This window comes from Amphibalanus amphitrite, unplaced genomic scaffold (genome assembly GCF_019059575.1).
Source record: "Amphibalanus amphitrite isolate SeventyFive unplaced genomic scaffold, NRLGWU_Aamphi_draft 000981F_arrow, whole genome shotgun sequence".
NCBI lineage: Eukaryota > Metazoa > Arthropoda > Thecostraca > Balanomorpha > Balanidae > Amphibalanus > Amphibalanus amphitrite.
Genome location: NW_024882475.1, coordinates 103,850 through 122,518, shown reverse-complemented (window position 1 = coordinate 122,518; position 18,669 = coordinate 103,850). Strand labels below are relative to the sequence as shown.

The 18,669-nt window shown below is 49.6% G+C and overlaps 1 protein-coding gene across 1 annotated transcript in view; it reads left to right on the top strand.

The window, feature by feature from the left end:
• LOC122368845 (chloride channel protein 2-like) overlaps positions 1-18,669 on the top strand; it is an 87,321-nt gene that overhangs the window by 37,190 nt on the left and 31,462 nt on the right. Inside the window, exons 9-12 of the mRNA XM_043343118.1 lie at positions 2,823-2,985; positions 4,287-4,402; positions 14,991-15,102; positions 15,422-15,559. Of these exons, the coding sequence (XP_043199053.1) occupies positions 2,823-2,985; positions 4,287-4,402; positions 14,991-15,102; positions 15,422-15,559 (529 nt within the window). The remainder of the gene's footprint in view (positions 1-2,822; positions 2,986-4,286; positions 4,403-14,990; positions 15,103-15,421; positions 15,560-18,669) is intronic.

Below are 18,669 nucleotides of genomic sequence, written 5' to 3'. Positions count from 1 at the left end.
GACCTTTTTTCGAAGAGTGACCTTGATATTTTCCCAACTGAAAGTCGCAATTATGTCTGATGACGATTAAAGCCTTATCAATTGTCATTCATATGCGCAAATAAAAAAAGTGGCTTTCGGCCTGCGTTGACCTCAGGTCAGGTCATTTTTATGACCTGTCCATTATTACGAGCGGGAGTGACGCGATATCTCGAGAATAAAGCAAGCTAGCGACAAGGGGTAAACGGTACAGGATTCACACGGATAAGGTCTACAATTTTTTACGGAGGTCATTTTCAGGTCAGGTCAAAGATGACGTCACAGGGGTAAAAAGGAAGTCAAAATTTAGTTTTGGCTGTACCTTTTGATCTAATAAAGAAAGAGACGTGGAACAGGCACCATTGTGTTTGCTTTCGCCTAGCGCCAGTTCGTTTTGAATTTCAATACCGATGACCTGAGGTCAGGTCAATTTCTTGACCACCCCATTATAAGTCAATTGGGGAAAAATCAGCTCCCTTGTTTTTACACTAAAACGCGTCGGAATTGCCTAATATACCATGAGTTACTTCATATACGACTCACTTTGACTACCTCGAGACCTTTTTTGCTCTTGGTCAACTGTGACGTTGCTTTTGGGTCATGTGACGTCATTATAGGTCACCAAATGTTTTTTTTCTAATAACTCCTTACAGGTTTGAGATACAGCCGCGCGGATAGGCTCATTGTGTTCAGCTCGTCAAGGCCCATCGAATGATATATATGATGACCTTAAGGTCACGTGACCTAAGGTCAACTTTTGACCTTGACCTTTCGAGGTCAACATACACATATTTCGATGCGGATCGACGAGAGGATCACGATGGTGCTATTAGTTTGTTCCTAGCTGGGATACTTTGAAAGTTATTCGAGAAAAACTTCATATATATGTAGTGCCGCCATTTAGACTTTCTTTTTACCCCTGTGACGTCATCTTTGACCTGACTTGAAAATGACCTGAGTAAAAATTGTAGACCTTATCCATGTGTACTTTGTGCCGTTTACCCCTTGTCGCTATCTTGCTTTGTTCTCGAGATCTCGCTGTCGCTCCCGCTCGTAATAATGGGAAGGTCATAAAAATGGCCTGACCTGAGGTCAACGTAGGCCGAAAGCCACTTTTTTATTATCGCATATGAATGACAATTGATAAGGCTTTAATCGTCATCAGACAAAATTGCGACTTTCAGTTGGGATAATATCAAGGTCACTCTTCGAAAAAAAGGTCAAGATGTCACGTGATCAAAATTTTCAAAAATCGAAAATCCGAGATAGCCCAAACGTTTGTTGAATGATTGCGAGTTGAACCATATAAATTTTTACCATAGAAAACCAATAGTTTCTGAGTTATAAGCCGCCAAACATAGGGTTGCAGTGTGACCTCCAGGAACTGCCCGAGGCTATATCTCGGAAACCGTTGTTCGAAGAAAAAAATCCTTGCCACAGCTGGGTTCCCCCGCCCATCACAACCCATTAGACCAATTTTAAGCAAAAAATAAAATATGAGGGTGTAAATTTTATTTATTTTTGGTCGATCTATCGTGGAATGCCCCAGACAGAGAAAATAAATGGCACCGTGTCCTTTAAAACAATACGTTCCCTCGGATTCAGGATGGCCTTCATAATCGATCTCCGCACCATGTCATAAATAACTCTCAGCTCTCATTTATTTCGGTCCAGAGAATTGTGACGTTTCGTTCCGTCGGCTTGGGCGCGACACGAGGTATAAAGACTGCCAAAAGCGCATGTATATGATGAGGAGATTAGGTGGCAAGAGCTGTCAGTTTTTAGAGGATTGGTTTCTTGACACGACACATGACTGTTGTCCGTCAGACGACGTTCCGCCGGGAAGTGAAAACAAACATCAGTGTGTGGCCCCTGCTGCTGCGGCGGTGGTAATGGGGACCAGACCCCCATCTCAAATCACTCGTGTCATAAGTCATACAGGCAAGCCGCTTTTATTACGATTCGGGTGGTTCGATCATATCCATCAATATCCATATCTTATGTCAAATAAAGTCGAAAGCTTTTTGCTTTTTCTTCTAAACATTCACAAACTTCGAACTGATAACCGGTATTTATCGTTATTTATACGACATTATGGCATGTTGTAACCTTGCCTTGTTTGCGTATCTAACGACACGTGGCCTATCCCGCTCCCTTCTTATCTTTGCTTCACCCAACTATTTCCTTTATTATTTGTGTATAATATTATTAGGATGGTTTGTGTCATATGACCCAAAGTAACAGAGACAACGGCTGACGTGTGTCTCTCTTCCGAGTACCCGATGCCCTTTTCCTCTACATTTGTTCGTAACTTAATTAGCGCTGCCCCAGTGCGGTCTCACTGATGGGCTGTGCTCTGCTGCCCTCGCAGTCCTGTCACGCCTCCTATTGCCAACTCCAAGGAGCACACAACCACACGGCCAATCACATCGATGCCGCTCGTTTTAGGCTCTCTTTTGTTCCTTTTTCTTAGAGTTTGGAGACCCGCTCAATTGCTTCGCCGATCAGAGCTTTTCCATTTCAAGCCTCACCCTTCGTGACCGAAATACTGATCAGAAGAAAGTACGACTGATCGCTTAATGTGTTGTTCTTTTGGCAGCTTTTTCCGTTCCCACCCCACCCAACATGAACTTTTGAGCTCCGTACGGGCAACTTACACATACCTACATACTATATCACGCGGTCATTTGGGCCTTATGACCATGTGTGTCACGTCCTGCCTCCCGTTTGTCATCACCTCCATCCCCACTTCTTGTATCTAATCTCTAGACCCCGCTGATGACCACCCTTCACCTGTGTTACAGTTTGGCATGTGCGTGGTGGCCTCAACGCTGCCAGTACCCTCGGGCATCTTCATCCCGGTGTTCAAGATGGGTGCGGCATTCGGCCGTCTGGTTGGCGAACTGCTGGCTATGTGGTTTCCACAGGGGGTGCGCTACGGCGGACACATCTCACCGATCCGGCCAGGTAGGCTGTGGGGAAGGATGGTCCGTAATAAACGGAATTGCGCTCTAAATGTCTGTAACTATCAATCTTTTTACATACATTGGCAGTATACGTGTAATACAAACGGTGTTGAACATTGGCTACTTATCCATGCCCATGCCCAATTTACTTTGTTGATGTTTTTAGATACCTAATCGAAAATATGCTGTCCTCACTTAGAATTAGAAAGTCATGCTTACGGCCTGCAATATTTCATTCCTAGAAAGACGCATTAATCGTGTTTCGAAAAAGTGTCAGTAGGTGCTTGTAACCATGCAGTGCAACAACATTTTTCGATCGCTTGAGCCTTGAACATACTGCACTGTAGCTGCTTTCGGTCGATTCTAAACCAAATTTCCGATTCGATATAGCGATCTGTCTTTCAGTCAATTGGGCCAGCTGACTTACAATTTGCAACCGGAAACACGCCAGCGCTAGACTTTATTTTTGTTTCATTATTTTTCAGCGCTCAAGTGACAGCATTGGTATGTGCACGACATCTGTCTCAAGCTTATTGGAAACGTTTTAGTTTTATTTTTATCTAGCATTTACACAAATCACATCGCATTGGCATATGACCCTGTTGACTTGTCACTGAAAATAAAAACAGGAGATCAGCTGTCATTTTCTGAGATATTTAGTGGGTCAGCTGACCGCTGCGAACCCAGTGGCCAGCGGCCGTAACTCACCGTCTCGCGTCACTCGAGAGGTTCGAGCCACGCGAATCGTCCAGTTATTTTGCACATGGTGCCAAACACCACTGCTCAGGACGTCCACCGAGCTCCCCTTAGACTCTCGAGACCCAGCGTCTGCGGGCGTGTCGTCTTTAGATCGAATTGGACAGAGACTAATTGGCCCTGCGCCATACCCTGTGTTTGGTCTGTCTGTTTGCTCTGTCGTACCATTTCACCCCAGCGAACGGGCCCTGCCAGGCCGATCGTGCCTTTGTGCTGGTCGGGAGGTCAAATTACAAGTCACCTCGATAGGCACTAATATACTTCTCCGATCGCTTACGTCACTTTTGTGCTAACTGCTAAGTTCGGCTGCAAGTTCTCCTTAGTGCCAGTGACGAGATGCCACTGTGACACAAATCTGCTCATCAGATTCTGATGAACGGTGCAGCAGTCTATGGAATACTCCCGCGCTTGAGCTGGTAGAACCTGATCGCTCGTTTTACCTGGTAGGGTAGACTGTACCGCAACGCACTCGTGCCGTGCGGGTCAGTCTACCCCCGCCGCAGCTCAGCGCGGCCGTCGCCCCAGCTCATTTCCCATCCGTTTCAGGGGGCTACTCGATCGTGGGCGCGGCGGCTCTGGCCGGCTCCGTCACGCACACCATCTCTACCTCAGTGATTGTGTTCGAGCTCACCGGACAGATCACTCACATCCTTCCAGTCATGGTGAGTTCGAGCCGTTTGTGTGGCTAGCGAGTCTATAGGTGGAGAGCTGGACGGAAATAATTCAACGTTTCTCCATAACAGCGCTGCATTATGGAACAGTAGTAAATTTGCCGCATCAAATGCAGGCCTGTTGCTAGCCCGACGTTTGGACGCATTTGAAATGCAGATAAACAAAGAATTCGTGGGAGGTCTTTTACGCTACGAAAGACTTTCTCTAGCTGATTATTATACCTACGTGGATTTCGCGATCACGCTTCAGTAACGTTGTTATTAAATCGTGGAAGTATGAAAGTGAATGCATTGAACTTTGAATCGCATTAATGACATCAATTTGATTTTCTAACATGCATTTGAGGCAGGGAATATGGGGCACCTTGGCGCAATCATTACTGGTAGGTCGTAAACAGTAGGTACAGGTCTCTGGGCTATTGAAGAAATATTTGTCATTTGTCAATAGGTAGGTACTGTGTTACATAGAAAAGTCAAGCTATGCAAACAGTGGAAGTTGACAAATAAGGAAACCTGTTTGTCGTCTCACGAAATGGAGCCTGAATTTCAGCGCACCTCAGGTATCTTTCAGAAATACTGTCAACCCTACTGTTTTTTTTATGCTTTATCATTTTGTGTCCCGAAAACCGCTGAATTTCCAATCTCAAACCACTTCGCATCTCAAGCCGTCTCTGCGTCCAGATTCAGACCACTCTGTGGCTGTGCGTTTCCGCTCCTTCTCGGCTGTGTGGCCCCGCTCCTCTCGAGACGTCTGTCAAGCGGACAGGTGTCTGTGAGAGCGCGGCACGCCGCCTCAGGTGCCACTCGGGCCGACAGCCAGCCTCCAGTCGGCTGCCACCGCCCTCCAGCGCCGGCCGACCGTGTGCCGCCACGAGAAATGGCCCTGTTTTCGCCAGCCACGTGATGTATTGAATGGTGCTCCCGGTATTAGAAGGATCTTGTAGAAATTCCCTTGCAAAACACCAAAACCAGCCACTCTCCCTCCCCCTCTCCTACCGGCTCCTCCCCTCCCCCCGCCACGCGTTGGACACTGGGCCGGGCTGGGCGGCGGATCAGGCGACCGGTCAGCTGACCTGCCCCCGGGCGATAAGCACGTGACTGGCGTCCGCCCGCAGCCGCCCGCCTGAGCCACGGAGAGGGCAGTCGTTGTCCGTTACCGGTTGGAGCCATATGTGTTCACGACTGATTTGTGCCTGAATTCACCTATTACAAACATACTCATCAAGAGATACCTACCTACGAGAACATCGAGAGATCTACCTACGCGGTTCGTCCCGGCAAACCTACGCGGGGAAGTACCAGTGAGACCGACCAAATCACAGGACCGACGACTTCGAGACAAGACCTACGTCAAGGTAAGCCCGGCCTGTGTCTGTGGCGGTCCAACTTTCCCCTCGAATTCTCATCCCTACATCATTACCCTGTCAAAACCAACGTCAAATAATAATTTTCTGTGTGCCCCTCGTACAAATCCGTACATAGAAAAACTGTGATTTGGTCGCAGAAAAACTGTGATTTGGCCCCAAACTGGGTTTGAGTTGAACTTGACGAAACAGATAGAAATAAACTGAAACAGCCATATTTAAACTGAGCTGCACAGTGCAAGTTACTCAATCTGTCACTGATTGCAAGATTGTTAAAACCTCAATATCAACTGTTATCAAACTGCATAGAATTGTCGTTAACCTCAAGTGTAAGGATCAACGAGAATTGACCAGCTGATCTCAGGGAAGTTGTGAGCTAGTCTGACAGAGGAGGCTGACTCATCAACGTCAAGATCCTGCTGCAGTCTGGTCTTCAGCGTCAACACCCTGTTGCAGTCGCTTCATCAACGTCAAGATCCTGCTGCAGTCTGGTCTTCAGCGTCAGCAACCTGCTGCAGTCGCTTCATCAACGTCAAAATCCTGCTGTAGTCGGGTCTTCAGCGTCAGCAACCTGCTGCAGTCGCTTCATCAACGTCAAGATCCTGCTACAGTCTGGTCTTCAGCGTCAGCACCCTGCTGCAGTCGCTTCAACATCAAGACCCTGCAGTAGTCGCTTCATCAACGTCAAGATCCTGCTGCAGTCTGGTCTTCAGCGTCAGCAACCTGTTGCAGTCGCTTCATCAACATCAAGATCCTGCTGCAGTCTGGTCTTCAGTGTCAGCACCCTGCTGCAGTCGCTTCATCAACGTCAAGATCCTGCTGCAGTCTGGTCTTCAGCGTCAGCAACCTGCTGCAGTCGCTTCATCAACTTCAAGACCCTGCAGTAGTCGCTTCATCAACGTCAAGATCCTGCTGCAGTCTGGTCTTCAGCGTCAGCAACCTGTTGCAGTCGCTTCATCAACATCAAGATCCTGCTGCAGTCTGGTCTTCAGTGTCAGCACCCTGCTGCAGTCGCTTCATCAACGTCAAGATCCTGCTGCAGTCTGGTCTTCAGCGTCAGCAACCTGCTGCAGTCGCTTCATCAACGTCAAGATCCTGCTGCAGTCTGGTCTTCAGTGTCAAGACCCTGCTGCAGTCGCTTCATCAACGTCAAGATCCTGCTGCAGTCTGGTCTTCAGCGTCAGCACCCTGCTGCAGTCGCTTCACCAACGTCAAGATCCTGCTGTAGTCGGGTCTTCAGCGTCAGCAACCTGCTGCAGTCGCTTCACCAACGTCAAGATCCTGCTGTAGTCGGGTCTTCAGCGTCAGCAACCTGCTGCAGTCGCTTCACCAACGTCAAGATCCTCCTGTAGTCGGGTCTTCAGCGTCAGCACCCTGCTGCAGTCGCTTCATCGTCAAGATCCTGCTGCAGTCTGGTCTTCAGCGTCAGCACCCTGCTGCAGTCACTTCATCAACGTCAAGATCCTGCTGCAGTCTGGTCTTCAGCGTCAGCCGCCTGCTGCAGTCGCATCATCAACGTCAAGATCCTGCTGCAGTCGCTTCATCAACATCAAGACCCTGCGGTAGTCGCTTCATCAACGTCAAGATCCTGCTGCAGTTCGGTCTTCAGCGTCAGCACCCTGCTGCAGTCGCTTCATCAACATCAAGACCCTGTTGCAGTCGCTTCATCAACGTCTAGACTCTGCTGCAGTCTGGTCATCAGCGTCCAGCCTATTGTCGCCTCATCTAGTATCACTACCCTGCAACCATGGAGAAGCTTCGGAACGCTCGAGCGAACAGTAAGCGTTCGTTCTCCAGAATCAACAGAAACCTGTTACGGCACATCACAGACAAGGCTGAACCAAGCCTAGTCCAAGACTGCTGGGGAGAGTTGCAGACAGCGTGGTCCGATGTCGAACGGAAGCACAATGACTACGTTTCGCTGCTCTCATCTGAACAGGAGATGGAGAAGGAAGATACCTGGATGGACGAGATGTATGACATCTTCTCAACCACGAAGAAAGCCTTCTTCAGCTTCAACAACGAGACCATGAAGAATGTCAAGGAGGAAACCGGAACCAACGAGCAGAACATCAAACAGCCAGCGATCCAGAAGCTCAAGATGCCGCTGTTCTCCGGAACGCAAGATGATGTGATGTCGTTCAACGATTTCCTCAAGATGTTCGACGATCTCATCGGCAACAACTCGGCCTACAATCAATCGGCTAAGCTGATGTACTTGAAGAGTTATCTGCGTGGGAACGCGCTAGATACCATCAAACACTTGTCAACTGAAGAGAAAAACTACACCATCGCAAGAAAGTTCCTAACCGAGGAATATCTCGACACTGATGTCATCGTGGAGGAACATATCAGGAAACTCCACGACTTACCCCCACCACCTGCAAGAGATTTGCCAGCGCTGCGCGCGTTCTTCAATACTGCTCGCACCTCTGTGTATGAACTCAAGGCGTTTGGATACGACGCACTCGAAGACGGAACTCTTGGAAGCAAAATTATCAGCTTCATCATCTGCGAAAAACTCCCAGTGAACTTCAAGGTAAAGTTGAGCGCAGTCCTGCACACTGACTACCCTTCTACAAGACAACTGCTCGAGAACTTCAACGCCGTGATCAAGTCGTTGATGAAGACGACACCTGCAAAGCAAGAAACAAAACACACCACGGACCTCTCGTCGAAGCCGAAACAGCTCAAGACAACAGAGGTCACCGGCTCAGCCAAACCAGCGAAGTCGTCACTACAACGATTCCAAACCAGTGCCGAGCCGATCAAGAAGACTCCCAGTCATTCCACATCGAAGTTCAAGGCGTGCAAGCTGTGCGAAGGTGCACACTCCATGCTGAAGTGTTCAGCGTACACATCACCTCGAACACGAATCCAACGCCTCAAAGACCTGGAGCTCTGCACAAAATGCAGTGGATCCCACAAGCTGACGGACTGCAAAAGCCAGACATCAGGTCTCTCGTATCCCTGCACTCTGTGTGGCAGCAAGCAACACATATCAGCAGTGTGTGTCGTCAAACCTGGAGAGACCACGCCACTGCAAAGTGGAATGCGTCTGATCTGCAACAGTCTACAAAAGGGCCAGACGGTCCTCCTCCCGTCCATGACGGTCATCATGCACAACGGCGAAAGAAGTGAGCTGGTTCGATGCATGATAGATGTGGGCTCACAAGCGTCATACATCAGCGAAGAGTTGGCAGTGAAGCTTGGTTGTCCACTGCAGGCACCCAAGACAACATACAAAGTCAAAACGTGCATCGGCGTACAGGAAAAGAACTACAGAGCGGCTACGTCCGACATCATCTTCACTCCAACCGCTTCGGCCCACCACTGCTTCCTGGTTGATCCGGAAATGAGTCTGGAATACGAGATCCCTGGCGTGACGTCCCTGGTGCAGTTCCTGAGAGCCCAAGGAGTGCGTCTGGCCGACTCGTTCTTCAGTCACAGCACCAACGACGTCATCGGTGGCTTCGAATGTCTGCTAGGAGCGGACATCATCGGTGCAATCAAGCCCATGAGAAGTGTAGATCTTGGGACAGGTACTGCCTTCGAGGTACAGGACGGCCTCATCCTCTTCGGAAGCGTCGACGGATACTTCGAGCAGCTGAACCTGAAAGAGAACACTGAACATGATGAAGGTACAGACGAAGCTCATGGTGGAGGTGGAGCGAGCGACTCAAACGAGCAAGAAGACGATGGCGGAGACAGTTCTCGGAGCGATGACAACGGTTCCGGTGGACGGTCATCACCACTACCAGGCAACGTGAACACAAACAACTCAAACATCAACAGCGTCAAACGCAGCACTCAAAACAGTGGCAACAGGTCTCAGCAAGGAGATTCCTGCATGCTACAAGGCACGGACATTAAGCGACCAGTCAACATGGAACCGAAGTTGACAGACAAAGAAACTCAAGCAGATGCTACAAACGAACAACACACACAAACACTCAGTTCGGACACAGCTGAGTCACAAACTCAAACCGACCCACACTCTACGGTCGAACAACAACCACAAGTCCTCCGTCAGGGGGCAGTCGAACAACAAACTCAAACGCAAACAAACAAAACAACAAACTCGAGACAACGTCTCAAAAACTCAACAGCCGATCTCCCTGTTCCAGATAGATCTACACGTGGGAAACAGGAAGGTGAGACATCGACACATCTGTTGGTGCAGGCAACACTACATCCTAAAACTTCATACTTTCACCCGCTGGCCCACGTATCAAGTGACAGTGACGTGGATCTCCAGCTTGAGCATCTCTTCAGCATCGAGAGCCTTGGCATCCGAGAGACAGATGAAAGTGTCTCGGCTCGAGAGCGCGGACTGGTGGAGGAATTCTCCAACGAGGTGGAGCTGAGGGACGGCAAATACTTCGTCAAGGTGCCGTTCTACGACAGCGTCACCAAGGTTCCTGGAAACCACGACGTAGCTCTCGCGACAATGAAGAAGGTGCGAAACAAGCTCGTCAAACGCGGCCTCGCAGATTCATACACCGCAGTCTTCGAGCAGCAACTCCGAGACGGCATAATCGAAGAGGTCGATTACAACAAACCAAGTACCAACCAGAGGGTGTTCATCCCGCATCACCCTGTGGTGAAAACCGATGCACAAACCACTACAAAAATCCGTCCAGTCTTCAACTGCAGTTTGAAGATCGGAGATCGGCCATCACTCAACGAAGCCTGCTTCAGAGGTGTCGACCTGCTGAACGACCTGGTCACCCTCTTGATGAGGTTCCGCACAAACAAGCACATTCTTCTTGCTGACATCGAAAAGGCGTTTCTGCAAATATATCTGAAGTACGAAGAGGACAAGGACAAGTTCTGTTTCCTCTGGGAGACGGATGACGGTCTGAAGATGTACCGCTTCCGTACCATCCTCTTTGGCCTCAACTGCTCACCGTTCATTTTGAGCCACATCATCCAGATTCATCTGTCCAAATACTCGACAACGATGGCGGCTACAGCGCTCAAGGAGTCGCTGTACGTGGACAACTTCATATTCTCGACATCCGACGAAGGAAAACTTCTAGACATCTACCGCGACGCCACCCAGATTATGAAAGAGGGAGGTTTCAACCTCAGGAGCTGGATGTCCAACTTCTCTCCACTTGTCGACATCATGATGTCTGACAACATGGTCAACGAGCACGGCGCCGTCACAGAGAAGGTGCTGGGATACTTGTATGACGCCAAACAAGATACAATATCACTATCCGACTTCAACTTCGAAGAAAACCAACAGGGCATCACAAAACGTCAACTTCTGAGCAACATCAGTAAGGTCTTCGACCCGCTGTCTCTTGCACTGCCAGTCACCATCAGGGGAAGAATCCTCATGAAGCAGGTGTGGACCGAAGGGACAGCATGGGACGAAGACGTGTCGCCGGCTGTGCTAGCCGAGTGGCAGCGACTGAAGAAGGATCTCCTGTCTTTGCGTGAGTTCCAGTTCTCAAGAGAAACCGGTGACACTGAAAGTGGCCAACCAACAGACCTCCATCTCTTCTGCGACGGGAGCAAGACATCCTACGGGTTCGCTTGCTATCTGAAGCAGGAGGGCTCAGACCCTCAACTGGTCTTTGCCAAAAGCAAGCTCGCACCAGATAACAGAAGCATACCACAGATGGAGCTGCTGGCGGTGTTCCTCGCTCTGAAGTGCCTGCCACTCATCATCGACTCCATCAACGCTTCCATCCGTCACGTCCGTCTCTGGAGTGACGCACAGGTGGTGCTCGAGTGGCTTGCATCTGGATGCAAGTCAAAGAGCAAGTTCACTGCAAACCGTCTTGAAGACATCACAGCCATGAAGTTGAAACTTCATCATCAGCATCAAGTTGAAGTCACTCATCACTACGTTTCTACTGACAGCAACGTGGCTGACATGCTCACACGGGGCCTGTCTGCGAAGGAGTTCCACAAGAAGCTGGCCGTCTGGTGTCACGGACCAGACTGGCTGGGAGATCATCCTGAGCAGTGGCCCAAGAGTCCTCTTCACTGCCTGTCGGAAGAAGGGAAAGTCATGGTTGAGCTCCAACAACATCATCAACAGGTGGAGATCAACACTGAAGCACAAACGCCCGCGACTCAGACTATTCTCAGCATCAAGGACTTCTCTTCTCTTCGAAGACTGCATAGGGTGACGGCTCGAGTGTTTCACTTCGTGAACGTGCTGAAGCACAGGGAGGCTGATGCCAAGGAGCAAGCAACACACTACTGGTTGAAGGTGATGCAGGAGAATGCGTTCACTGAAGAGACCAGCTACCTGCAAGACAAACAAGAGAACACGTTAGTCAACTCAGCCTCAGTACCCAAGCTGGTGAAGGAATTGAATGTCTTCATAGACAAGTCAGGTCTGCTAAGATGCAGAGGACGCTTGTCGAAACTCAACCGATACTCATACGCTGTACACAATCCCATTCTCCTGGATAAAACCCATCGGCTGACAACGCTCATGATTGAAGATCAACACCGACGATGCAAACATCTGGGAGTCGGCACGACGCTCACAGAACTGCGAGAGCACGGGTACTGGATCCCAAGTGGTCGTCAAGTCGTCAAGCGAGTTCTGAAGGACTGCATCACGTGTCAGAAGCTGAACGCGTTGGCTTTCGAGCACCCGAAGATGACGAACCTCCCAAGAGAACGAGTCAGTCTGATCAAGCCATTCTGCAACACAGCAATCGATTACACTGGACACATCTATGTTGAAGACACGAATGGAGAGATGAGGAAGATGTACATTGTACTGTACACCTGCCTTGCCATTCGCTGTGTACATCTCGACCTTGTCCCCGACTTAAGCCTGGGTTCGTTCCTGCAGTCATTCAGACGATTCTGCAGCACATACGGCGTGCCAGAGTTCTTGTATACCGACAACGCTAAACAGTTCCTTGCAAGCCAGAGGGTATTGAACAATGTATTCACGTCAGACGAGTTTCAAGAATATCTTACTGAACAAAGCATCAAGCACAGCACCATCCCGGTTTACGCCAGCTGGGTTGGCGGAGTCTACGAGAGACAAATCAAGACGGTAAAGCACTGCTTATACAAGACAGTAGGAAGAGCCAAACTTGGTTACTTCGAGCTCCTCACACAGCTCAGCGAGATACAAAACATGGTCAATAGCCGACCGATCACTTACGTCTACAGTGAGATTGATGATATCGAGCCGTTGACACCCAACAAAATACTCAAGCTACACACAAACCCGAGACTCCAGCTGGTGGACAGTTCACACGCAACTGACCCGCTGTGGGTTTCGACGCCTCAAGATGTTCACCAACAACTCAACAAAACCCTGCACGAGCAGCAACATCTTCAAGAGCACTACAAGAACATGTGGTACCGTGAGTACTTGCTTGGTCTACGCGAGAATTCGCGAGACCTATTCCACACAGACTGGGATGACAAGATTGCTGTCGGTGATGTCGTCCTCATCAACACCAAGAATAAGCCTAGAATGTTCTGGCTGATGGGAAGAGTCCTACAGCTTCTGCATGGAGATGACGGACGTGTGCGTCAAGTGCTCTTGAAGACGAGCACAGGACGCACTGAACGCTACGCCATATCGCACCTCTACCCGCTGGAGCTACAGAGTACCCACACAGGTCAAGACAGCACAGATGGCAGCACCAGGTGCCCTGATGAGCCGACTACGCGCAACACCGAGACCGAGTCAAGCCCAGAGACCTCAGAGAGGACTGCGAGACCTCCACGAAGAAGGGCAGCCATCAAGCAAACCGAGATGGTGAAGTCCCTGCTACAATCAGGCAGCATCTAATCAAACTGTCAAACGAATGCTAAACCCTGTTTAGCATCAGTCCGTGGGAGGGTGTAGAAATTCCCTTGCAAAACACCAAAACCAGCCACTCTCCCTCCCCCTCTCCTACCGGCTCCTCCCCTCCCCCCGCCACGCGTTGGACACTGGGCCGGGCTGGGCGGCGGATCAGGCGACCGGTCAGCTGACCTGCCCCCGGGCGATAAGCACGTGACTGGCGTCCGCCCGCAGCCGCCCGCCTGAGCCACGGAGAGGGCAGTCGTTGTCCGTTACCGGTTGGAGCCATATGTGTTCACGACTGATTTGTGCCTGAATTCACCTATTACAAACATACTCATCAAGAGATACCTACCTACGAGAACATCGAGAGATCTACCTACGCGGTTCGTCCCGGCAAACCTACGCGGGGAAGTACCAGTGAGACCGACCAAATCACAGGACCGACGACTTCGAGACAAGACCTACGTCAAGGTAAGCCCGGCCTGTGTCTGTGGCGGTCCAACTTTCCCCTCGAATTCTCATCCCTACATCATTACCCTGTCAAAACCAACGTCAAATAATAATTTTCTGTGTGCCCCTCGTACAAATCCGTACAATCTGTTGCCATAATGCTGCTGTCTAATCGACTGTTATGGCACGACCGGAGGTAGAAAAATATTATGGAAATCTTGAGAGAGCTTGAGGTGCCCAGTTTCTCTGAATTATTGCCTGGCCATGCCGCCATATGTTAGGAACAAATGATGAAAAATGGAAAGTAAATAAAAGACATGCTGATTGCTAATTATGGCTGCAAGTAGCGTTATTATTCCTTGCTCATATTGTTGGAATCATTGCCAATTTATCACCCCTGGTCTAGCCATAGGGCCTCTGGGACCACTTTGAAGCGACACTGCGACAGGCTTACTTCTGCTGATTGTGTGGAAACGGCTACGTCTGTGATCAGAAAAATAACACAACCGGCCTGCCCCAATCCAGTCACATCACGGGTCACAGCGAGCACGACGCCGAGACGGCATCGCTCCCCGATGTGGCGGCAAACGCAGGGTCTAGGGCGGAAATCTGGCCAAATCTCCCCGGGCGCGCTGACCGCTGGGGCAGAATCGGCCAAATCTACCGGAAATCTACTGACTACCATCAGCAGTACCGCAAAGACTGGGGAGATTGGCTCTGAGAAACCTGGCCGGTGACCCCTCTATCACGCCAATGCGCAGTGGCAGTAACTTTGGCATGCTACATGGTCGGGCACATTGTCTGTGATGTGATAGGCAATGATGTCACATCAACTGTCAAGATGGCGATGACGTAAGAATGTGTTACTGTTGAAGTCGCAACTCTTTATCATTCTTGTACCCTACCGAATCTTGGTCGCTCTTTTTGTGTATTCAACACCGTCACCTGTGTTAAAAATTATGCCCTTGATGTTTCGCAGATTGCTGTTCTGATTGCGAACGCCGTATCGCAGCTTCTGCAGCCGTCCATTTACGACAGCATCATCCAGATAAAGAAGCTGCCCTACCTGCCAGACATTCTCACCTCCACCAGTGAGTGAAACGCGTTCTTTGCCGCAGCTGTTCCTTTTCAACAGGGATATATGACTGGCCAATGGCCATCCACAGCAGTTCGAAGAAGTTTACCTACTTATTAAAAACCATAATCAAAATTTGAGATGTAAAGGTTCTACAAGTGCTTATAATTGTTTCCTTAGTTAATGAATTTCATCGTTAGCAGTCGCCTATGTCGGCCACTAAAATGTTGAGTCGTTCAAGCTAAAGAAGACACTTAACTATTTGACAAGGACATCATATTGCTTCACTAACTCCTATTTTTTACCGTTGTCTTCCATTGTGTTTATGTCGATAGATGCCTACTCCATATACGTGGAAGACATAATGGTGCGTGAGGTGAAGTACATCTGGCACGGCATCAGTCACCGGCAGCTGCGGCAAGTGCTGAGGGAAAACAAGAAACTGAGCAGCGTGCCGCTGGTCGATTCTCACGGTCAGTGCCGCCAGTGGGGGGGGGGGGGGGGGGGCACGAGCACGGCAAAGGACATCGACACATACATGAGCTGGATATTGACACGGATACGGACACGGATGTAAACGAGTACGACAGAGACACGAACACGGACGAGGGCACAGACGCAGAGCAGAAGTGCGAATAAATTAAAACGAGCTTGCGAATGCGATCTTCAAGAGATAGTCACACTGCACATATTTATGTCTCCCGATACCTTGCCGTAGTTGATATTCTGAAGATGCTGCAGTCACTACAAATCATGCCGCTGTGACACCACCAAAGTCGTTTGATATTCGATTCATGTTCAGCTTTGACGGAAGCCGAGGGCGGGCGTGGGAGAGGGACATCTGGGTTTTGTTGAGGCAATTCTTCCACAAATCCGGCGGGAAACTCCTCGAAACCACCGATGACCATTGACATTTCCTTGGAGGAATGAGATCTGTCGAAGGTAAAGGTCCCTAGCCATGTTATCTGCCATGTTTAAGCCGCTTTGGTTCCGATGGTGTGAATGACTGTTTTTGTGCTTTGAGTGTACAACAGATTTGTTGCTATGTACGTACCTTCAACTGCAGTAAATAATTATAGATGTAACTGATAGGCAGAGTTTCTATAAAAAGCAATCAACTTCAAAGAAGTCATCTATGCATATGTTCCTGATATTCACAAGCACTGTGTGTCTGTGTGCCTTTTTTCAGTGGCGCGGGAACCGGGGGGGGGGCTAGGGGGGGCTGAGCCCCTCCAACTTTTCGGCTGGGGGGGCTCGTAATGTATTTGAGCCCCCCCCCCCCCCAGCTGTAGGAATCGAAATCGGAAATCTACCAACACAATTTCATAGATTCATACATAGGCGCGGGAACCGGGGGAGAGGGCAGTGGGGGAAGCTTGCCTTCACAACTCTGGGGCCGTGGGGGCGGTTCCTCACAACTTTTCATGAGGCCAGGAACCGTTGGGGCAGCTTGTCCTCCCCAAATTAGGGGTTGTGAGTCACAAAGGAAGAAAGCATGTGAGTGAAAAATCTAACTATTTTACTGACTCGGCAACTCATTTGGCAGCTTAAAACCTTTATTCCAGGTTGCCAAAACGGTAGTTTCTTCACTCAGCTGAGAGACGGAATACCTCATTTTTTTGCAATTATTTTCTTGTTTTTTTTTTCGTTGAAAAGGCCAAGGTCTGAAAAATAAGTGGCCTAAAACCGATGAGAAAACTAGATTTGGGGTACCCTAGGTTGATCTCTATGATGGTTCAGCCCCCCCCCCCCCCCCCCAGTCTGGAAGAAGTTCCCACGCCACTGCCTTTTTTACACAAGTAGTTTTTCAAGGTTGAAGATATGCAATAAATCTTAATAACGCAGGGCGGCGAAGCGACATCACATTTTCATCCTGCCCTGGGATTTCTGATGAAACAAATCTTACTCTGGCTGGCATACACTTGCAGCGTTATTAATGACGGCATCTCGCCTATGCACAGTGTCACCGACCTTGTCACGAGGCGGAGTGCTTTGTGCTGCGTCTGGAGGGGCGGGGAGTCACAGTGGGGAAGGGGGGCAGACAGACACTCCTGGTGTCCGCGCTGGTCTCTGGGCGCCACCGGAGCATTCCGGGAACTTGTGCCGCCATATGCTGATCTGATTACCGAACTTGTACTATGGCGACTGCCGACGGCTAATTCGATAGCGGTCTCCGAGAGAGAGAGAGAGGATGGCGAGCCGACGCCAGGACAGAGATGGGACGCTCGTGCCAGCCTCCGACCACGCAGATTCTCTGGTTTGTGTGCAAGTGGCCTTGTGTAGTGTCAATTCATATTTGGCGTTAATTCAGAACGAATCTTTCTATTCAAATCCGAAGACATTTTTAGCATCTTTTGTTATTGACCGACTTGGTGAAATCACTTTTTCAGAAGGCTAGACATATTGGTCCTTTTCATGTACTTACCTAAACTTTTCTTCAACATCACAAATGTGCATAGATGTGTGGTCAGCGGGATCCTTCAGGAGTGTCTTCGTCAACTGCACAGAAACTCGAACAATTGTCTACTCTACCGTCATTGATAGGAAACCAGTAAAACGCCTTTTGGGCGACCAACGGAGCGAGCGATAGGACGGGCCTTGCACGTGCGAAATTGCGAGGGGGTACCTCCAACTAACTTGTGCACTGCACCCTACTAACCGGTCTTTAGCGATGTGCCAAATTTCAGCGCAATCGGCCTAGCCGTTCTCGAGATCTGGAAGCGGCACACTGCACGTGCGCACGTGCAAGCGGGGTCCAAACTGACTTTTGCACGGTACCCTACTAACTGGTCCCCAACCGTGTACCAAATTTGAGCGCAATCGGCCCAGCCGTTCTCGAGATGTGGGAGCGCCCCCTGCACGTGCGCACGTGCTGTAGCACCCCAACCTTAACACATGCAGATTAATTATCTGATGGAGACCTTACTGTGTACCGAGTTTCAGTTCAATCGGCCCAACCGTTGCGCCGTTATTGAGGTTACAATTTTGGGGGTTCTTAAAGAATGTCCAACTTTACCACGCGCCACGTGCGGTGGTTGGCAAGAACGCATGGTGGCCATCACACCACATAACTTTTACGTCCAAGTGACATTCAGTAAAGAAGACCGCTTGTCAATCGGATGTCCCGTTCCTAAGACGCTTTTGAAGAGCGTCCCCACGGCCGGCCGGCCGGCCGCTCATACTCAGGATTTTCTGCAGTATGAGACTCCGCTCGCTTCGCTCGCTCCGTAATGAATTAGCTGAAACACAGTACCCTCTGTCTAAAAAATGAAGCCAAACGTAAAATAATGAACACTTGAGGCAGGTTTTTGAGATCACCCTCGCCGGCAGTGTTCGCCACGGGCCGAAAAATCCCAGCCCAGCCCGGCCCAGGCCCATGCGGTTCACAGCCCGGCCCAGCCCGAGCCCGTTCACGGTAAAAGCGGCAAAGCCCAGCCCGGCCCAGCCCATCAAAAATGAATGAATTTAACATTATGGAAAGAAAAAAATATATTGAGAGCAGCATGCACAATGCATATTATTATTAAACATGCATACCTACTTAATTAACTAGTTCTTCAGTCTTGCACACTGCACAATAATA